The sequence below is a fragment of the Pelobates fuscus genome, chromosome 3 (assembly GCF_036172605.1).
Source record: "Pelobates fuscus isolate aPelFus1 chromosome 3, aPelFus1.pri, whole genome shotgun sequence".
NCBI classification, from domain to species: Eukaryota; Metazoa; Chordata; class Amphibia; order Anura; family Pelobatidae; genus Pelobates; species Pelobates fuscus.
In genome coordinates, this window is record NC_086319.1 from 407,462,063 (window position 1) to 407,485,995 (window position 23,933).

The following is a 23,933-nucleotide window of genomic DNA, read 5'->3' on the forward strand; positions in this document are numbered from 1 at the left end:
TAGCATGGGGGACTTTTATTTATTTATTTTTCATTTTCAAGTGGTGGCTGGTAGCAAACACTTGCCAGATGCCACTAAATGAACCCCTACAGGGCTGCTAATTCTGCCACCAAGCAGATAGTACTTTAAATGGTCATTTACGTGTGAAAAAAGCAAGTGCCTGACAATTTGCAAACTATATATATGGTATATACAGTGCCTTGCAAAAGTATTCACCCCCCTTGGCATTTTTCGTGTTTTGTTGCCTCACAACCTGGAATTAACTTGGATTGTTTGGGGATTTGCATCATTTAATTTACAGAACATGCCCACAACTTTGAAAATGTTTTTTTTTTTTTTTTTATTGTGATGCAAACAACAAATAGGACAAAATAACAGAAAAAGTCAATGTGCATAACTATTCACCCCCTAAAGTCAATACTTTGTAGAGCCACCTTTTGTGACAATCACAGCTCCAAGTCGCTTTGGATTAGTCTCTATGAGCTTGCCACATCTTATGTCTGGGATTTCTGCCCATACCTCCTTGCTAAACTGCTCCTACAAGTTGGATGGTTTGCGCTTCTGAACAGAAATCTTTACGTCTGACCACAGATTTTCTATTGGATTGAGGTCTGGGCTTTGACTGGGACATTCCAACACATTTACATGATTCCCCTTAAACCACTCAAGTGTTGCATTAGCTTTGTATTTGGGGTAATTGTCCTGCTGGAAGGTGAACCTCCGTCCTAGCCTCAAATCACGCACAGAGTGGTACAGGTTTTGCTCAAGAATATTCCTGTTTTTAGCACCATCTATTTTTCCCTCAACTCTGACCAGTTTCCCAGTCCTGGCTGCCGAAAAACATCCACACAGCATGATGCTGCCACCACCATGTTTCACTGTGGGGATGGTGTTCTTTGGGTGATGTGATATGTTGGGTTTGCGCCAGACGTTGCGTTTTCTTTGATGGCCGAAAAGTTAAATTTTAGTCTCATCAGACCAGAGCACCTTCCTCCATACATTTTGGGAGTCTCCCACCTCTACCTTTTCGCAAACTCAAAACTTGCCATTTAGTTTTTTTGCTGAAAGAAATGGCTTTCTTCTGGCCACTCTGCCATAAAGCCCAACTCTATGGAGCGTACGGCTTATTGTCGTCCTATGTACAGATACTCCAGTCTCTGCTGTGGAACTCTGCATCTCCTCCAGGGTTACCTTAGGTCTCTGTGCTGCCTCTCTGGTTAATGACCTCCTTGCCTGGTCCGTGAGTTTTGGGGGCTGCCGTCTCTTGGCAGGTTTGTGGTTATGCCATGTTCTTTCCATTTGGTTATGATAGATTTGATGCTGCTCCTTGGGATCAGCAAAGATTTGGATATTTTATTTATAATCCTGACTTGTACTTCTCAACAACATTGTCCCTTACTTGTTTGATCTTCATGGCAGTGTTTGGTTAGTGGTGCCTCTTGCTTAGGTATTGCAGCCTCTGGGGCCTTTCAAAAAAGGCGTGTGTAAATGTAATGACCGATCATGTGCCACATAGATTGCACACAGGTGGACATCATTTCACTAATTACGTGACTTCTGGAGGTAATTGCTTGCACCAGAGCTTTTTATGGGCTTCATAACAAAGAGGGTGAATACATACACACATGCCAATTTTCTGTTTTCTATTTCTAAAAAATTGTTTTCTGTATATATTTTTCTCATTTCACTTTACCAACATAGACTATTGTGTTCTGATCCATCATATAAAATTTAGATAAAAAAAACATTGAACTTAAGACTGTAACAGAATAGGTAAAAAGTCAAGGGGGTGAATACTTTTGCAAGGCACTGTAGTATAGTATATTATTCACTCAGCCCAACCAATTTCCTATCATATTTAGCTTTAGTAAATATGAGAATTGCAGTCTGAATTTTGTTATTTTAACTGGATTGTGTCAATCCAGGCAAATCGATTGTTAAGTGTATAAGCCTGTGAAAATACACAGCAGACCACAATTCACTTTCCCTTGTCCTATCAGGAGACATTTCACTGTGGGCTTCATCTCCTGGGAAGGCAAGTGGGCTGCACATTCTGCTTCCTTTAAGGTCCCTTAGAGGTCTTAACCCCTTAATGACAAGTGACGGACGAGGTCCGTCACGCAGGGGAAACGCTTAACGCCGAGTGACGGACCTTGTCTGTCACGCGGTAAAATTAACCCTAGATCGCCGCAATCGCGGCGATCGCGGGGTTAATGGTGCTCCGGTCTGCCTCTGTATTAGAGGCAGACCGGGAGCACCGGATAGGGCTGTCCCAGCACATGTGCCCGCTCTGACAGCATGTCAGAGCGGGCACATGTGCTCAATATACTCACCTCCGCCTCCCTGCACTTCCGTGTTCACTGTGAAGTGCAGGGAGACGGATCAGTGATGATCTGCTTCCCTGTGTAAAAAAAAATAAAGTTAATTTAAAATCCCACCCCCCTTTACCCATTTTAATAAAAAATTAACCCCTTCCCTGCCAATTGATCACTGACTACAGTGATCAATTGGCAGGGATTACATTTTACTGTGATCTGATTTTTCTTTTAACCCCTGAGGGTTAATTCTTTTTTTTTAACCCTCAGGGGTTAAATTTTTTTTATTAATTCATTTACATATTTTAAAATTATAAATTTAGCTAGCTGGGGAGGGTGGAAGTTAGTGGGGAATTGGAGAATGTAGTGTTAGGCGAACTAGGGGTTAACGTTAAAGTTTTAAAATAAGCTTTAAAAAGTTAAAAAAATGAAGTTAAAAAAGTTTTAATAACGTTTAAGTAAAAAATAAAAAAAATAAACCCTTTACCCAGTCCAAATAAAAATTAACCCCTTCCCTGCCAGTCGATCACTGCCTACAGTGATCAAAATACAGATCACAGTACTATACTGTGATCTAATTTTTTTTAACCCCTGACGATGAACTTTTATTTATTTTTTAACCCTCAGGGGGGAATTTACTGTTAGTGCTGCTTACTGCTAGTTAGGGGTTAACGGTAAAAAAAAAGCTTCTAAAATGTTAAATATGTAAAACAAATTTTTTACAAAAGTTTAGGAAACTTTAAAAAAATTAATAAGCAAAACAAAAGTTTAAAAAATAGTTTTAAAAAGTAAAAAAAGTTTTAAAAAGTTAGAAAATACATTTAATAATGCTCTTTACCACTACACCTGGTACAAGCTAGCGGAAAAATGATCCCACGCTAAGGTGCAAAATAAGCCTTTTGAAATACCCTGGGATGTCTTCTTTAAGAAATGGTATGGCTTTATGGGGTATTTGGATTATATAACCTGGTAAAATACTCTAAAATGGGACATGGGCACAGCGTAAAAATTTAAAGTTTGAAAAAAATGGAATGGCTGTGTCCCAAATGTGCCCCTCCGATGTCCACATATACCTGGCAAAGGTACATACGGGGGTATTTTTGTACTCAGCAGACATAGCTGAGCAACATATGAAGTATTATACAGTGGTAGTACAAAATATACTGTGCAAACTCACTTTGTGTGTCAAAAAGTCAGAAAGAAACGCTTATTACCACCACACTTGGTACACGCTAGCGGAAAAATTATCCCACGTTAAGGTTCAAAATATGCCGTTTGAAATACCCTGGGGTGTCTATTTTAAGAAATGGTAGGCCTTTGTGGGGTAGTTTGAATTTAAAACCTGCGAAGATGCTTGGAAATTGCAGATAGCCCCAGCGTCAAAATTCAAAGTTCGGTAAAAACTGATATAGCTTGGTCTCCTATATGGCACTGTAGCTTCACGAAATAGTGCCAAAGACATTCATTGGGGGTGTCTTTTTACTCAGAAGACTTAGCTGAGCATAATTCGGGGGTTTTCAACTTAGTGGCACATATGAAATATACAAAATGCCCGGCAAAAATGCAATCCGTATGTAAAAAAATGCCCAAAATAATTTTTTACCACATACTTTGGCATATATTGGTGGAAAAATGGGGGCATGCTAAGGCACAATATGCACCTTATGAGATACCCTGGAGTGTCTACATTTGCAAATGGTAGGCCTTTGTGGGGTTTTTATGAACAGTCAAACTGTTATAATACCCCAAATGGAAGCATAGGCTCATTAAATCCGTCTCTCAAAACTCTACTGTGAATACTGAAAAGGCCAGGTCTCCTGTATGGCACTGTAGCTTCACGAAATAGTGCCAAAGACATACAATGGGGGTGTCCTTTTACTCAGCAGATGTAACTTTACAAAATACACATGAGAAGTTCTTTGTTATAAGTTTCTGTGCCAAAACCTCCCAAAAATACAATTTTACTCCAATATTTAGCAGAGGTTGGCGGTGAAATGGCTACGTAGAAAGTGTCAAAACAACCTTAGGTAAATAGCCTGTGATGTCTACTTTATATAAATATATACTTTTGTGTGGCAATTTTGTTTTCTTTTATGGCTATTAAGCTTACAAGACAAACATACCAAATTCTAAAATCGCTCCACATTAAAAGTTTATTTTACTCCTTGTGCTTTGTGACCTGTAACTACCAAAAAAAACTTAAAATCCCAGACACATTATATATTCTGTAAATCAGAACAACTAAATGAATTTATTTTTAATTACTTTCCTTAACCTGCACTAATTGGGCACACATTATTATTGCAAAAACTGTAAAAAAAATCTAAATTTTTCATTTTTTTTTGCATTTTTCTGTATTTTTTAATAATAAATAAACATTTATGTATATATATGTTTCATCAAATTAAAGCCCTTTCTGTCCTTTAAAAAACTGTATATAATATGCGTCGGTGCAATAAATTAGTAAAATGCAAATTGCAGTTGAACGCAAACAGCAAAAAATGCAAAAAATGCCGTTGTCATTAAGTGAAAGACAAGCTTCTGAAGCTCTGTCCTTAAGGGGTTAAGAAAAAGAGAGCATTACTGGATCCACACACTAAAAACCATGAAACCAAGGGGACTTAATGTGGATTTTGATTTAATTTGTTTTCTGTGATTTCTTGATTTTTTTTTAGCACTTGTTCTGGTATGTGTACTAATTTTATTTCATTTTATTTTATTTTATTTTTTATATTTGTTTAATATACTGTCTATTACAGTGCTTTCTTCCTTGATAGAGGTCTTTTTAATGCATATTGATTTTTACTATACTTAGGATATGTTAAGAATTAATTCTTGTGTGATATCTGTTTTCTTTTTCTTGTACAATTATGTGCTATGGACTTATGTGTTCAATTCCGAACAATGGAACGCAAGTGGAACGCATTCTTTGCCGACTTCCGTCCATCTAGATGAAAATCAAAGTGAGGCTTGGTCAGCAATTCCGGAACGCATTATGGGCGTAACCGGAAGTACACTGGAGTTTGAACCCGGAAGTACGCCATCCAGCTGATCGCTTCGCGCCAAGACCGGACGGATTTAAAAAGGAGATGGTCGGCATTTCACTCCATGCCTGCATATGGACAGAATCTTGTTAGATTACCCTGAAGAAGTTCTTGATTGAACAAAACGCGTAGGGCTTGTTTTATTAGTGTACAGAGTATTTGTTTTTTCATTTTATCTTTACTTATGTATTTATTTTTCATCTGGCTTTCCTGCACCTTTGGACCCTGAGACCAGGATACATTTCCAACTGAGTTTGATGTGCCTGTCTGACACTTCTATTTTGTAAGTGTGTCTAATAATAAAGTGTGTTATTTTATTAAGATACTCTGCACTATTATGTCCTTTTTTCTTCATATGCATGTTATTGATGTTCCAAAAGTCCTGAAGTTACTACATCATTATCCATGATATGCCTTCAATCAAATTGGGTTTGTGAGTGTAATCATTTATATTTATAACTCACATTTTGCAGCATTATTGCCCTATGTCCGTCTCTATTAATTTTGTATTGTAGATTGCATTTTGGTATTTTTGTCAATTTTGTCTTGAGGATATAAGAGGAGTCCTTTCATCTACAATACTATTAACTAAGGGTAATTTTTGTGTTTTTTCACTTATTACCAACTAAGTTTGTTTTCTATCTGCACACAGGTGTATCTGTATTTATTGTTGTTTGTTAACTACCTGTCAACTAAATAAATTGGAGTAAATTAAGTTAAAGGAACACTACAAGCACCATCACCACTACAGTCCGCTGTAGTAGCTATGGATTGAAGAGAGACCCAGCTCCCTTCCACAGTAAGTAATCAAACTGTTTGAGAATGGTTTGATAACTAATCCGGGGTCTGCTAGATGCCGTTGCTGCCTCCCATGTCCCTAGAACTACCAGCTCCTCTGAGCTTAGCCTAGCTATGCAGGGCCAGGTTATTGTCTAAGAACATCAGGTGAGATCTCTCAGTCAATGAGTGCTTTCCTAACTCAATGGCAGACCACTTACATAGTTACATTTATTTATTTATTTATTTATAAAATATTTTACCAGGAAAGATACATTGAGATTTCTCTCGTTTTCAAGTATGTCCTGGGTCCACAAATCATTGCATTGTTACAGTTAGTGTACAATAAAATATAAAATTAATATACAATATATACAACATTTAACATAGAACAGGTAGGAAATATATAATCAACCATGACAGGTACATTCTGTTTTGAGGTATGAAGAGAGGGATCTCTTAAAGGACTTTAAGCTTAGGGAAGATTTTAATTTGTGCGGGAGGTCGTTCCACAAATGTGGTGCTCTGTAGGAGAAGGAGGATCGGGCTGCTTTCTTTTTATATTGAGGAAGACTAAGTAAAGTGTTGGTACTGGATCGGAGGTTGTAGGAAGTGGTAACAGCCGGGGAAAGCATTGCGTTCAGGTAGGGTGGGAGTTTCCCAGAAAAGCTCTTAAACACAAGGCTGGAAAGATGAAGGGTGCGTCTGGATTCCAGCGACAGCCAGTTTAGTTCTTTTAGCATGTCACAATGGTGAGTCCTGTAATTACATTGTAGCACAAATCGGCAGAACGAGTTATACAATGTGTTGAGTTTATTAATGTGGGATTGCGATGCAGATGCATATACTACATCCCCATAATCAAGGATTGGCATCAGCATTTGCTGTACAATCTTTTCCTTTACTGAAGGGCTTAGGCAGGATTTGTTTCTGTACAGGGCACCTAGTTTTGGATAAAGTTTAGATGCAAGCTTTTCTATGTGCAGGCCAAAAGATAGATTGGGGTCTAACATCATACCCAAGTATTTGAAAGAGTGGACTGCGGTCAGTGTGCCATTTGAAATAGTTTTGATGGATAGGTGAGAATTGTGTAATTTGTGTAATTTAGGTACTGTTCCAAAGATCATTGTGACAGTTTTGTCAGTGTTCAGGAACAGTTTGTTTTTTGCGATCCACTTTTCTACCTCTGTAAACTGGTCTTGGAGCACAGCCTCAAGCTGCGGTAGATCGGAATTGCTCGCATAGATTACTGTGTCATCTGTGTACATGTGTACATTTGAGGATTTGCAGACATTAGGCAGATCATTTATAAATAATGAAAATAGTAGGGGGCCGAGAATGGAACCTTGGGGAACACCACACGTGACTGGGAGAGGGAGGGAGTCGCTGTCAGAAATGGACACATATTGTGAGCGTTCCGATACATACGATCAAAACCAGTTTAGTGAATGATCACCAATACCTGAGTTTTTGAGTTTGTGCAGTAGAATGTCGTGGTCTACTGTGTCAAAGGCCTTAGCAAAATCAAGGAAAATAGCTCCAGTTAGGTCTCCTTGTTCCATGCCAGTTTGGATGTCATTGCAAACTTTTAAGAGGGCAGTTGTAGTGGAGTGATTCTGGCGAAAGCCCGATTGATCAGGGGTCAGATAGTTTGATTGTTGGTAATACTCACAGAGTTGCGTATGGACACATTTTTCTAAGATTTTTGACTATACCGGGAGCAATGATATAGGGCGATAGTTAGAAACCAAGGTAGTGTCACCACTTTTATGGATAGGCACTACTCTTGCAGTCTTCCAAAGTTTGGGTAAGTATCCAGACACCAAGGATTCATTAATTAGAGTTGCGACGGGTTTAGCAATTGCGGTGCACTGAGCATTAACAGCATTGCTGGAATTTGGTCAGGTCCGGACTGGTTTTTCATTTTTAGATTATTAAGATGTTTTTCAATGACACTAACAGGTACAGGTCTACAAGTGAACTTGTCTATATTGGGCGTTTGCAAATTTAGTGAGACCTGATCCACATTTGTAGTTTCAGGATGTGTGCCATTTATTAGCTTGGCAATCAGGGCAGTAGAGCATCCAACAAAATAATTGTTAAAGGCATTTGCTACATCTAAGGGAAGTTGCAGGGTTTGGTTATCCACTTTGGTAGTCGAGGGTTGAGAGTGGATTGGGGGAGTTTGTAATTTATTTATGACTTTCCAAAAGTTTCTAGGGTTTGAGATGTTATTGTTCAGATTGTCATATGCCTTGTCAAAATTCAAGTAGATCATATCCACTGCAACACCCTGATCTATACTTCTACTTCCTTCTTCGTAGAATGCAAGTAGGTTAGTTTGATATGACCTATATTTCATAAAACCATGCTGATTATTGCTGATAACAAAGTTCTTCCCAATGAATTCCTGAATATTATCCCTGAATAGCCCTTCAAATATTTTCCCAGTTACAGAAGTTAATTTCCAGGCAAGGATTGTGAACCTTTTTAAATATAGGAACAACATCTGCCTTCCTCCAATCCTCCGGTACAACACCTGAATCAAAAGAATCTTGAAAAATTAAATACAGAGGTTCACTTATTTCCCCACTTAGTTCCTTAAGTACTCGTGGGTGAATACCGTCAGGCCACGGAGCTTTATTTACATTAATTTTCTTTAATAGCTGTAGCACCTTGTCTCGAGTTATCCAATCACAAGTTATCTGCAAGTTTTTTGCATCAATCATGTGCATATCTCTTGCCATAGGATCCTCATTAATATATACTGAAGAAAAATAGTTATTTAAAATTTCTGCTTTTTCCTGGTCTTCATTAGCTAATAAACCCATCTCTGTTTTCAGTGTACCTATACTTTCATTGTTTTGTTATTTTAGAATAGATGCACTTGAAAAAAAATTTGGGGTTGGTTTTGCATTCTTTAGCGTTATTGGCTTCCTTATATCTTAAATAGGATGCCTCTGATTTGTCAGATTTAAATGCTTTAAATGCCCTTTTCTTATTTTTAATCTCTTGTTTTACTTCTCTACTAAGCCACATTGGTTTTAATTTGTTTCTTTTATATTTATTACCCAATGGTACATACTGAGAAATGTACCTTTCTAATATTTGTTCCATTTATCCTCAGTGTTTTTATCACTAAGGAGTTTATGCCAGTCGATATGTTGCACTTGACTGCAGAAGAGGCAGCTGTGGAAGCCTGGCAGATCCTAGGTAAGTTGTCAAACTGTTCTTAAACAGTTTGACTGCTTATTGTAGAAAGGCACTGGAGAACTCCTAGAACCATAATTACTACAGTGTTTGTAGTACTTGGGGTGTTCTTTTAACTTACAGCAAAGCAACTAATATTTTATATCACTGCCCAATATGTGTTTTTTTGTGTGGCAATATTTGAAAAATGTATCAAGATTATACGAATTTTTACCTGATAATAGTTAGATACACACTTACCCCATTTTACTTGTATCTATTTTGAATGAGTTTTTAATATCTTTCTAAATATATGAAATTTTCCCAAACAAAGAAAGTTAACAACATTTTTAATTGTAATGAAGTTTATATTTTTAAAATATAGACATTCTGAATATATACATACATAGTGTAAACGATTCATATTAGTCTCACAGATGAATACACAGATTGTCCCTCACTGTTCTACAAATATTTATGTCATTATGATCAGTGGGTTATGATAATATATTTTAGTACTTTTCTCAGTGCTGCCCTAATTTCATGGTTACTAAAACTATATATTATAGGATTCGCTAAGGGTGTCCCTAAAATGTACAACAAAGATCTGAACTTATTGACATTGACAGAGTCTTCTCCAGATGGAAACATATAAACTATCATAAGAGTCACGTAATAAGTGCACACAGAGATGAGATGGGAACTACAGGTGGAGATGAACTTTCTCCTTCCAGTTTTAGAAGAAATGTTAATTAATGTAAATGAAATTAAAATGTAGGTGATGACAATAAAAACAAATGGGATTAATATCACATTTATTGCGAGGTAGAAATCCATTGTGGTTAAAAGTGATGTGTAAGAAATCGATAGTGCCACTACGGGACCAAAGTCGCAGAAGAAATGATCTACATAATTGAGACCACAAAATTCTAAATGCCAAATTATCACAAATTCACTGGATGCTAAAATAAAAACTAGGAACCAGGACCCAGAAACTAGTGTGAGACAAACATTAGGAGTCATTATTAAAGTGTAACGGAATGGTTGGCGAATTGCTAGGTATCTATCGTAGGACATCACTGAAAGGAGAAAACACTGCACAAAACCAGAAATAGTAAAAAGATAGAGTTGAGTTAAACAGCCAGCAATAGGCACAATCCTTTCTTCCATTATTATAATATTTAGTGTAAGTGGCATAACAATTGTGGTGAGTAACACATCAGCTAAAGCTAAGTGTTTGAGGAAGTAAAACATTGGAACATTGAGATGGTCAATAGTCGTCACCAGTATGATGATGAGAAGATTTCCACACAGTATTGAAGTGTAGATTAGTAGGAACAGCATGAAGAGAAGGCATTTTAAATGGTATAAACCACGGAACCCCAACAGCAGAAACACTGGAACTTGAGTCTGGTTATCCTCACACATTGTTTAATGAAATAACTTGGGCAGTTAATCTGATGGTCCTTTTCCTAAAATAAGAAGAACGTTTAATGTCAATTTAAAGACAATTGGTTTTACAACAGTTTACCATGATAGATAAACTTTGTAGCTTCCATGACAATTTACCAATGCAGATCTCAGGTTAGTGATAAAATGGTGAATGTTGGGTTAATAGTACTTTCATAAACTTGTCTTAAGAATTATGAAAACCATTAAACTGATAATTAAAATTACATTTTATTATATATGCTCTCATAGTAAAACTGCTGCAGACCAGTGAAACATCTGTTAAGACATCAAGGTCTTTGTTACTATGTGGTGGATTAAAAAGCATAAAAAAACTGGAAAGTAGGATCACAGGCACCCAAAGAAATCTTCCTAACTTTCTGAATTACTCAGTAATATTATTGCTTCCTGACACAGAGGAGCCTAAACCCAATATCGAGCATCATCTATTTTTGGCTTTTCTGTTCTGTTCTGTTCTATTTTTGGCGATTGAGTGAACATGAGCGGTAAAGGAGAGGTCGGAGTCACAGAGAACACCTAGGCAGCGAGCCTTAGAGGTAGAGCGGATGGTAGCACCATTGACTTGGAGGGACACAGACAAGGGAGTAGCAACACTTGAGGGAGAGAAGTTCTGTTTTGGACAGGTTCAGTTTAAGGAAATGAGCAGCCATCCAGTTGGAAAAAGCAGAGAGGAATTCAGAGACATGAGTCAAGAAGGGTGGTGAGAAATCAGGGGAGAACAGATACATTTGTGTGTCATCCGCATAGAAATAATACTAGTATCCGAAGGAGCTGATGAGTTTACCAAGGGAGAAAGTGTAGATTGAGAACAATAGGGGACACTTGGGGAACACTAACAGAGATGGATTGGGGAGAAGAGGCAGAGCCAGAGAAAGAAACACTGAATGTGTGCTGGGAGAGAAGGAAGAGCACCAGGACAGAGCAGTATCTCGTAGACCAAGATTACAGAGGATGAGAAGAAACTGTTGATGATCATGTGCAATTTGTAAAAGTTATTGCAATTAAGTAAAATGAAAACTCATCAAAATATTTGTTAGCTAATTCGGAAACATGATATTTGGGTGTAAAAAAAATAATTTTATAGTACAATAAACACAATACAGATAAAATGTTGAAAACCTTTGCAGATTCATTTCTAATATTTACTTGTGTGCTAAACCCAGTTACTAGCCAGTCCAACATTTATGTAACTTAATATTACATTTCTTCTCTTACACTATAGGAGAAACAAACATAAAATGTGTGTACACAAAAATAACATACACAATCATATCCTATATAGTTACATGTTTCCAATATATTTACATGTTTTCAACATGTTATATATTTACATTACAATATATGTTCTCAAAATATAGAGTTGGTGTGAAATCTTTACAGTTACAATTAATCTCAAGCTTACCAGATAATCGAACACCTTTCCATATGGAAACTGTTGCATCTAAAAATTTCCATATGCAGTACCCATTTTTATACTTTTCAGGACTGAGCATTAAAGCAATCCTAATTGCTTTGAGAAATGCAGAATTGTCTCAACAGAGTAACAGAAAAATATGTTAATTAGAACAGGCTGATTACGTGTTTTTTTTTTTAACTAAAACAAATAATTCACTTGGGTAATCAGATATTTCTCAGAAGCTCATATTTTTTATTTTCCCACAAAACAGTTTAAGATTATTTGCTTAAAATCAATTTTATTAAAGACACGGAGGCTCCTATTATGCTTCTCTTTCTTTAATTCTCCCTCAGCAGCGAAGAGAGATGCAAAAGAGATAAAAAAGAACAAATAACATTAGCATATTGACAGTGCTATCATGGGTATCCACCCCCTTAGTATATAAGGTGTAGCACTTCCTGCTTCTTCCTCTTTCTTCGCTGCTCCCTCAGATAAGTACACTTTATTTCTATGGTGTGCTCTGGTGGGATTACATTGTAGTATATTATACTGTATATTATATTGCATTTCACTAATTTTCTCTGCTGTTGGGATACTCTCTTCTGGTTATCCCCTTTGTTCTATCTAGTTTACTTAATTATCTGTCTTTTCTTGCTGTGTTTTCTATTTCCCTGTGTGACTGTGGTGCCCTCAGTTCACCCTCTGGGCTTGGCTGTTTCCCTCCCCCCCACCCCCCTCCGGTTGGGGCTTCCCCCCCGGTCACACTCTACCGGGTTTCGCCGACGGGGGTGTCAGACGAGCCCCGCGGCGCTTCCCGGAACTACTTTCGTCCGCGTGGCAGTTTCGTTTCACTTTAGTTCTCGCCACTCGCAAGCGGCGCGCATGCGCGGTAGCTCGCGGCGGCCATTTTTTTTGGTTCTAGTCGCCGGCTAAGGCGGCGGCCATTTTATGAACCGTGTATAGCGGATTTTGTTCCTCTCACACGCTGGATATCGATCCTCTCACCTCTCCAGACGGGTACAGTCTATTTCTACCCTTTATACCTTGGAATTACCCTCCATCTCACTGTACCTTCCCATCCTGTACCTGGGTTAATCAATCCTGGTACTGCCTTTCACTTTATTATTTCATTTATTGTTTTCTCACTTAAACTCATTATCTACTATGCAATCTGGTGATAAATTCCCTGGCAAGCTTAGCCCCCCTATGACCAATACTAAGCCTGACCCCAGGTTGACCCAGGGCTCATGGGCTCGGAAGAATTCCAATGCCTTCTGGACACCAGCATGTCCAACTCTATTTCTAAGGCCATATCATCAGCCATGGGCGCCATGTCCTCTACCATCTCGGACTCCATTGCACTCGCGCTCAGGCAGGTCCAGCCTCACACTACTCCTGCCTTGACCCATACCCCTCCTGAAGGGACATTACCGGGGCGCAAAGCACTAGGCAAACGCAAGCACTCACAGGACCCCCCCCACGCAGGTTGAACCTGCTCTGATTGACATGCCTCAGGCTGTCCATGATGGTGTGCAACAACCACACAGTAGAGCTTCTGGGTGAGCTACGGCTACCAGAGACTGGAAAAGGGCAAGAGCCCAAGATATACTGTCTGACTCAGACGAGGAGGGGGATGAGGGGTCTGACGTCCCGTACTCTGACCCGTATGAGGATGAGCTCTCATTGGGTGAAAGCCTCCAGGGAAAACAATTCCGCTTAGCACCAACACATACCTTGGCACATTCAGGGGCGCCCGGGGCAGATGCAGAACGTGACCCTAAAGAGGTTCCGCTTTTTGACCCTGACAACCTGAGACACCCACGCTCTGCTGAGTGGGAACCCTCCGAACACATCGCCCGATACCTGGCCCTCAGGGTACGTAAGTCCCTCTCTCAAGAGGGCCGTAATAAGTTGAGAGCAGAATGCCCCCGACCCATAATACCTGATGCTGTGGCAAAAACCCCAGAGGTGGACCCCCAGATAGCCCAGTTTCTGGCCAAGACCGGCTGGAAACCTAAGAGGGGACTGGACTATTCCCTCCGTAACTGTCAGGACAAGTTCCTAGACACCCTAGGTCCCGTTACTAAACTTTATGAACTGCTGGAAGCAGCTCAGTCGGGCGAGCCACCATTAGACTTTGAAGTGGCATTTGGCTGGCTCCAACGCTTGGTCTGCATGATCAGCAACGCCAATACTGCCATGTCTACGGAACGCAGGAAGGCTATCCTGCTGAAAATTGAGCCCAAACTGGCTAGCATGGCCTCCTCTGAACCAGGGGCCGCGGCTAAGGGTCTGTTATTCGGTGAATCCTTTGTCAAAGATCTGGGCTCCTGTGTAAAAACGGCTCTTGATAAAGCCCAATCATCTATTAAAAGGGTCTTCCACCAAAAGGTTTTCGGTGGGGCCGGTAGAGGTAGGAGCCGTCTACCCGGCCGCAATCCCCGAGGTTTCTCCAGACCGGGCAGAGGCTCCTTCAACACACAGAGGCAAAGCCAGGAACATTCCTACACACCATTCTTCCCCTCTCGAGGAAGATCTTGGAATGCCCGCTGCGGCAGAGGAACAACCCCAGGAAAATGCCCTTATGGTGAGTACGCTTTTTCCCGTATAAATGTGGGGGGCAGATTGGCTTTGTTCTCGCAGACTTGGGCCACAATCACATCCGACAGCTGGGTGTTACAGACTGTAGAGGGTTACCACCTAGAACTGACGGGTCTGTCCTTTCAGGATTCCCCTCCACGTGTGCCACACATGCCACAGTCTCACCGCGACCTCATCTCCGCAGAGATAGAGGTCCTTCACAACAAAAATGCCATAGAGGAAATCCTTCTAGATACCCCAGGTTTTATAAGCAACCTGTTTTTGGTACCAAAGAAAGGCGGGGGTGTCCGCCCCGGTTATCAACATAAGACCCCTCAATGCCTTTATCCAATATCGACATTTCAAAATGGAGGGCATACACTGCCTCCGAGACCTCCTTCTCCCAGGAAACTGGATGGTGAAACTCGATCTGCAAGATGCGTATCTCACGATCCCGATAACACCAGCATACAGGAATCTACTACAATTCCAATGGAGCACAAAGAAATGGCGCTTCCGCTGCCTTCCTTTCGGTCTATCCTCCGCCCCCTGGTGCTTTACGAAAGTATTGAAACCAGTGGTTACATTCCTCAGATTACACGGAATTCGTCTCATTATCTACCTAGACGATATCCTCATACTGTCGGGGACACGATCCCTTCTGCTGTCACACCTGTTGTGGAAATGTAAATATATAGGAACTGACAGTGAGAATAGAGGAAATAAATAGACCCGATAGGATCAATAACAGCAGGGCTGCATCACATACAAGGGAGCGACTTGTCTGGTAGAACTAAAAAGATATATATCTGGTATGTGTGCGCTCCAATAAAAATAAACTAATAATCATGCAATAAAATAAAATAAAATATTGAAATGATGTAATGACCACTATAGCTAGAACCACCACAATGACCACCAAATAAAAAATATATAATATATTGAATCTAATGAAGAAATAGGCATATACACTGGGTCAATCTATCTAAACAAATGTACTATACACATGTACAAAGTGTATACAAAACTTCATTTATTGTATAAAAAACGAAACATAGAAATATGAAACAGCACCTCAAATGGCCAGCTCAGATCTTAGTATAGTGAATAATATGGGGCCCCTTATTCATTGTTGTTTTCCACAAAAGACTGATGTAAGAAATGGGAGATGTGCACATAAAAAATAAAAATAAAAGAATGAAAAATGAATTCAAACGAAAAAGTTAATGTATATTCCGTAAAAAATATATGATAGACGGATAGTACCCAAATGAATGCACCGTCTCACGGGGAGGGAGCTCGGGAACCAACCAAACACCCGGGTCAAGACTAAGGGGGTTGCGATTGGGATAACCCCAAATGTGAAATCACATCCACCAGATATGGAACACTGTGGGGATTTCACCAAGGCAACTTACCCTGTTCGTCCGACCTTCGGATGAGGTACTGGGAGCACATCAACTCCAAACAGTGAGAGGTGCAGACAATGCCGTTCCCGCCAGGTCAATCGACGAAAATCAATGTTGGATCGTAAAGGAAGGACCGGCTGGAAAATTCAAATAGGTCGGCGGTGTGGTGAAGCAGCAGACAGCACGTCTACGCGTTTCGTCCTTGCTAGAGGACTTTTTCAAGACAATGTATGCTGTCTAAGAGCAGGGTATATATACCCCCTCTTGATTATTTTACAAAGTGGTCATAATTGTTAATTGGTGCAATAAAATCATTTATATATATATATATATATATAAAAAATATGCTGCATGTTATTAAAGTAACACAGACTGCAATGAATGAGAGTGTAATGAAATCATTTATAATTACTGAACAATGTCACATAATTAACTTCAAAAATGCATAATTAAAAATATATGATAAAAATAAAAATATATGACAATAATAGAATAATTAAATATCCATTTTCAAGATGTTTTCACAAAACTTGATTATATTAATAGACCTTAATTTCCTAGTCTTTTTTAAAAATAATGCAGTTAAATTATTATTTGAATCCTGGAAAATCAATTAAGGAAAAAACATTAAAATGATACTGAGAACTCATGTAAGACTCATATAAATATCATAGTGACCATAAGATCTATAATGAATATCCAATATATATATATGGTTCCCAATTGATTCTCCCCCACATATGGAATCAGTGAAAAATCCTCCACTACCAGAGACAAAGAATATATATTACAAATCAATTCTTAGATGTTACATTCCACTTCTTCATTTAACTCATTAGGGGTAAGTGTATTAAGTCTAAAGATCCATTTGGTTTCCGCTGTGATTAGAGCTAATTTTCTATTAAGTGTGCTCTCTGCAATATGCTCAATACCCATCACTACTAGATGAGCAGGATTACTCTCATGGGCCATTTGGAAGTGTCTGGCCACCGAAGATTTTCTATCATGGTTGCTGATGGCTCGTCTGTGTTCCTTAAACCTAGCTTTTAATGGTCTCGAGGTCTGACCTACATATAGTAAGCCACAAGTACACATCAGTAGATATACAACAAATGGAGTATTACACGAGATTCTAGTGGATACATGGAAATTCTCATTTTTAGAGGATGAACAGAAGTTCTTCCTTCCATGACATATGTATTGACACGTTAGGCATCGGGTAGCACCACATTTAAAGTTTCCTGCTTCACATAATACCGATGTTTTATTGGTTTTTGTAGTCGGAAATTTGGAGGGAGCCAATAGTTTCTTTAAATTCCTATTTTTACGGAATGTCACTCTGGGTACTTCAGGGATACTAAATCGAAGCCATGGATCCAAACGCAGAATCGACCAGTGATTTTTTAAAATCAGAATGATCTGATTATACACCCTATTAAACGTAGTCGAGAAAATGGGACCTTTATTCTGACCCACCACTATCGGGCGTTACAACGCCTGAAAGCATCTTGCCTAAGGAACGGGCAGTCGTACGAGTCCAACGTCACTCTGGACGAAGAATCCAAGGAAGAGCTGGACTGGTGATTAACCCACATGGAAGCATGGAATGGACGGGTGATTTTCGGTTCCACTTCAGATATAATAAGAGTCGGATGCGAGCTTACATGGCTGGGGCGCGCGCTACGGCTCCATTTCCACAGGAGGCAGATGGTCAGTAAACGAATCGTTCCTACACATAAACTCACTGGAACTACTGGCAGCCTCATTTGCCATCCGCAGCCTCACACCCAGGGGCGTCTCTTGCTCAATCCTCCTCAAGTTGGACAACATCTCGGCGGTCAGATACATAAACCATCTAGGAGGTACCAAATCACGCATCCTGGCGGTTTTGGCTCGAGACTTCTGGCATTACTGCTTGCAAAACAATGTGTCGGTGACCGCGGAACACATACCAGGCCTAGACAATTACACCGCGGACTGGAACTCCAGATACCTGAGGGATCTAGGGGATTGGAGACTCCAACCGAAGGTCTTCTCCAAGATCGCGCGAGTATGGGGTCCCTTGAGTGTGGATCTCTTTGCGTCCATACTGAACACACAACTTCCTCAATTTTTCAGCTGGCGACCGGACCCGGAAGCCTTGGCAACAGATGCTTTTCTTCAAGACTGGACCGGGGGATGAGCATACGCCTTTCCCCCGTTCAACCTGATTGCTCGGACTCTGGCGTACATTCAACGGTACAGAACCACGTTGGTCTTGATAACACCATGCTGGAGATCTCAACCCTGGTTCCCTCACCTCCTGGAAATGGCGATCGATTTCCCACAATTACTACCGGATCAAACGTCCCTGTTAACCAATCCGGATGGGGAGAACCACGACCTGATAGAACGGGGAATCCTCCGTCTCATGGCATGGCTCCTTTCCGTGGACCCTGGGAAATCACGGAAGTTTTGAGAACAACTACCCAACTCTTGGCGAACACCTGGGCACCAGGAACACGGCACACATATGCTACGGCATGGAGAGCTTGGTCCAATTTGTGCCTGGAAAAATCAGTGGATCCCATATCAGCTTCTTTAAAGACGGTACTAGACTTCCTCACTCAATTGTACAGTCAACATCTTCAGATCTGCTATCTCGGCAGGTCATGATACTGTGGACGAAATTCCTCTTGGACAGAACCCCCTGATCTGCCAAAAACATTTTTGGCTCATGAGTTTATGAGTGAGGCTAGCATGGCCTGGGTGTCACCTGAGTTGGTGTTGCTGGGCCTTCCCCTGCCTCCATGTTGTCCATTGATGTATGGAGGAGTTTGAATAACTTTGCTTTCCTTGCTGTGGCAGGGTAGGGGATTTGTCACCTCCTTAGGTCGGTGGCAATGTGTGGGATCGTCCAGGATCTGATTGCTGCTGGACTAGCAACATCTCCTCTGCTTGAAGGTATATAAATTCTAGCAAGGGTGCTAGGAAGAGGTGATTCTTCACCATATTTTTGAGAAATACTTAAATAACAATAAAGATTGCAATTATTATTTGTACCCAGGGGTCTTGTACTGGCTTGCTGAGGCCTTGCTAGTTGCCAAGTGGCATGAGAGGCTCTATCTATGCTTAGCATGAGGGGATTTTGTGTGGCCACTGAACGTTGTGGCAGGATGTTGGCCTCTCGGTGACAGTTACCAGAAAATAGGAAGGGGAGTGACAGGTGAGGACCTCTCTATGATACAATGCGAGGCGGCTAGCATACGAGTGGCCTGACGGGTGTATGCCTCAGAGTGTGAGGCGGGGTGTTGGCCTCGCGGGACCACTAACCGAAGCGTAATGCAGAGAAAAAAGGGGGTAATACCTATTGGGCCCTAGAACCCTAATTGCCAGTACGCTATTACTATTCCAGGGAAGGTAAGAGATGGATAACTACGTGAGCAGGTGTATGTACCTTGTAGTATGGTATTGAACCTGACAATCCGTATAGGTTTTTTAGTAGTAACTGTAACCTGAATGGATAAAACCATATGGCATAAGGAAATATGGCATAGACAAAGCTTATCTTAATACGTCCAGTATATGTGAAAAGTAAAGTGCTGTGATGTGTAAATATTAAACATCGTAGCCATACTGGTTAAATATGTATCAATCTTAACCCATAAAGTGCCGTATGTACAAGTGAAAAAGTGGTCTGTTCCCACCTTGTATGTTGTATGTCCCCTTGCTAGGGGAAAGTCTGTTGTGTGAGCAGCGTGCTGTGAAAAATGTATGTGAACTATATTACCAGTTATGTATATACAGATGCGTCTGCTACTGTGTAATAATATGTGCATTTATACCAGATGTTGATATACTACTTGCTATGTGAATTGTTGTATGTCTTATTGAATGGTAGGGGTCAGTGAACATGGTGATGTTGTGCACTGGAGATCAGCCGAGTGCCCTATAGGTGGCAGTGTAGTTGGATACTGATTGGTATGTGAAATGTTGTTTGTCTGTTGACCTATAGGGGTCTGTGTTTTGGTGTTTGTAAAACCCCATGAAAATTGTCAATGTACTTGACAGACCTGTAGGTGGCAGTGTTGATAGAACCACTGTTGGTCTTGAAGTGAAGTGTTTGACAATGTTGCACATAGAAGGCTTATCAATAAACGGCAATCTTTAAGTTTGGATTCCAATATTGTTGAATGGGTAAGGCAGTGGCTGAGTGACAGGCAACAGAGGGTTGTAGTCAATGGAGTATATTCGAAGCTTGGGCTTGTCACCAGTCAGGGATCTGTACTTGGACCCATTCTCTTTAATATTTTTATTAGTGATATTGCAGAAGGTCTTGATGGTAAGGTATGTCTTTTTGCTGATGATACTAATATATGTAACAGGGTTGATGTTCCAGGAGGGATAAGCCAAATCGCAAATGATTTAGGTAAACTAGAAAAATGGTCAGAGTTGTGGCAATTGACATTTAATGTGGATAAGTGCAAGATAATGCATCTTGGACATAAAAACCCAAGGGCAGAGTACAGAATAGTTGATAGAGTCCTAATCTCAATATCTGAGGAAAGGGATTTAGGGGTGATTATTTCCGATGACTTAAAGGTAGGCAGACAATGTAATAGAGCAGCAGGAAATGCTAGCAGAATGCTTGGTTGAATAGGGAGAGGTATTAGCAGTAGAAAGAGGGAAGTGCTCATGCCATTGTACAGAACACTGGTGAGACCTCACTTGGAGTATTGTACGCAGTACTGGAGACCGTATCTTCAGAAGGATATTGATACCTTAGAAAGAGTTCAGAGAAGGGCTACTAAACTAGTTCATGGATTGCAGGATAAAACTTACCAGGAAAGGTTAAAGGATCTTGGAGGAAAGACGAGACAGGGGGGATATGATAGAAACATTTAAATACATAAAGGGAATCAACACAGTAAAGGAGGAGACTATATTTAAAAGAAGAAAAACTACCACAACAAGAGGACATAGTCTTAAATTAGAGGGGCAAAGGTTTAAAAATAATATCAGGAAGTATTACTTTACTAAGAGGGTAGTGGATGCATGGAATAGCCTTCCATCTGAAGTGGTAGAGGTTAACACAGTAAAGGAGTTTAAGCATGCGTGGGATAGGCATAAGGCTATCCTAACTATAAGATAAGGCCAGGGACTAATGAAAGTATTTAGAAAACTGGGCAGACTAGATGGGCCGAATGGTTCTTATCTGCCGTCACATTCTATGTTTCTATGTTTCTAAATAAAATTTACATAACAAAAAAAAATTGTGTACAAACAACAAAGAAATGGTGATTTGGCGCTTAACCAAGACTAAGCAACTACCCCCAGTGCCTAAAATCACTAAACGGCACTCAAAACACAGTGAAAGAGAACAGTATAAGGGGGGTGCAGAGAAAATATACACAGATATGGTATACTTAATTTGATGAGCGAAAACCATCCTGAATGTCCTACAATAAAAACATATGCATAGTATAATACTGTTTTAAAAGGAACATAAATAAATGGAGGGTAATGGGTCACTCACAGTATGCAGAGCCACATAGAGCTGGCTCTGACTTCAAGGCAGATGAATAATAAGCTTATTCAGGCTTTCAGACTCCCTACCAGGATAACTTCTTTCCAGCCTTTAAGTAATTCAGGATATCCAATTGGTAAAGGTGAATCAAAACTTTACTGGACAAAATACAAGGATAAAATAAGCTAAAATAACATGAATTGTGAAAAAGTCCAACACTAACGCGTTTCGACCTCCAGGTCTTTATCAAAGTGTATACAAAGGGTAGGGGGGAAATCGCTGTCTATACCTATAAAAGAGAAATTAACAGTACATAGTGAAGATCGTTATGAGCATGTATCAAGACACGCTAACAGGTACACTCACAAGATGTCAGGAGTTATGCGTATTCAGAATATCACCCCTGTTGGCAGAGGGGGAATATGTAACACTGGGACTGCTGGATGTTATCGGTCCACAGATCCGGAAACCACAGAAGAGCAGGAACAAGTAGTATGATTTAGAAAATTTATTTGGTAAAATAAGGCACTGGTCTTCTGACTAACTGCTCGTTCCAACTTATGAATTTAATAATTGAATATTCCAAAGAGGTTAGACTGGAATTTGAAAAAGAATTAAATCAAATAGAAATAGACAATCCGGTAAAATGGACCAGTGCCTTATTTAACCAAATACATTTTCTAAATCATACTACTTGTTCCTGCTCTTCTGTGGTTTCCGGATCTGTGGACCGATAACATCCAGCAGTCCCAGTGTTACATATTCCCCCTCTGCCAACAGGGGTGATGTTCTGAATGCGCATAACTCCTGACATCTTGTGAGTGTACCTGTTAGCGTGTCTTGATACATGTTCATAACGATCTTCACTATGTACTGTTAATTTCTCGTTTATAGGTATAGACAGCGATTTCCCCCCTACCCTTTGTATACATGTGTTAAACCAGGCATCTATGTGGATAAGTTGCCATTGGGAAGCTGTCACTAAGTTAAGTTTGTTTTTACGTTTTATTTTATACATACTATTGTAGTGTGTTTGTTGTTTCTATATTTGTTCCACTATACTTTATCAAAATGTATAGTTCATGCTGCTCCTCTTTCTCTTAAGTAGTGTTCCAATCTTTGAAGTTGGCGCCGTTTTTGCCGGCGTTTTGCATCACTTCCGGGTTCGCCGAACATCCACGTCACGTGATTCTTGGTCCGGTCACATGATCCGGACGTCATCTTTAGTGATGTCATTTCCGGTCTCAGTAATAGCGTTATTCCACTTCATACAGGTCAGAGGAAGTGGGAAAGAAAAAGGGGGAACCACTACATACAGAAAGTTAAAGATACATATAAACTTTATCAATACATTATAATTCCCACTTTGAAATTCAAGATGTTGGGAAATATACATATGTAAAAACAGCTAATAATATATAGGTGCAATAATAAGTTAAAAAACATATTGGGGGGGCGGAGCCTGACCGCGAGCGGGAGCAGTCGCCATCTCACGGAGCTCCGTGGGTTCCGGCCGAAAAAGCCTGAATTTTGAGGGATTTAACCCTCTGCCCTACCTGGCACAGGCTGTTAACCCACGGAGTGTGAAAACCGGAGCCGATCTATGCCTTTCATCCAGCCGGCGAGAGGCAAGCGGCTGAAACGCAAACCCGGGGCCTACACGCACTCCCGGAGCCCGAACTGGTCTGACCTGCTGGATTGCTGGCAGCCCCACGGAGACCCGGAGGCTGAAGATTTCGCTGACACCTCCCAACTACCCTTCACACAGATGGGCAGACGATCACAGAAGACCCCCCTGGAGCCACAACCAGGTTCCAGAGACATAGGGGCCTTACTGCAACGAAACCAGGCAGCTAAGATGGCGGACAAAGCAGACCACAGACCAGCAATCTCTCCTGCAGAGTCTGCTCGCCCAGACCCACTACCAGAGCAGGTACAGGGCACAGCTGAGAAGGTGGATGGCTCGGCGCCGGTTACCCAGCGGGATTTCCACAACCTGGTGCAGGAAATCAAGTCCCTCCTGGCAGCAGACGTGGCAAGTATTAAGGCAGACATACAGGCGGTGGACACTAGGGTGAAGGCCTCGGAAGAGGATATAGGCACACTTAAGCAGGGACTCTCAGACCTCCAAGCCACAGTCTTGGCCATGCAAACGCATCAACAAGCACTCTCACTGCATTACACAGCCCTAGATGACAGGTCTCGGCGAAACCACCTGAAAATTAGAGGGATCCCTAACACAATCAC

The 23,933-nt window shown here is 40.5% G+C and overlaps 1 protein-coding gene across 1 annotated transcript; it reads right to left on the reverse strand.

The window, feature by feature from the left end:
• Window positions 1-9,814: 9,814 nt before the first annotated feature.
• Window positions 9,815-10,753, reverse strand: LOC134601984 (olfactory receptor 5G26-like). Its single transcript, XM_063446486.1, has one exon. The coding sequence runs from the start codon at window positions 10,751-10,753 to the stop codon at window positions 9,815-9,817; it is 939 nt and encodes a 312-aa protein (XP_063302556.1).
• Window positions 10,754-23,933: the final 13,180 nt, after the last annotated feature.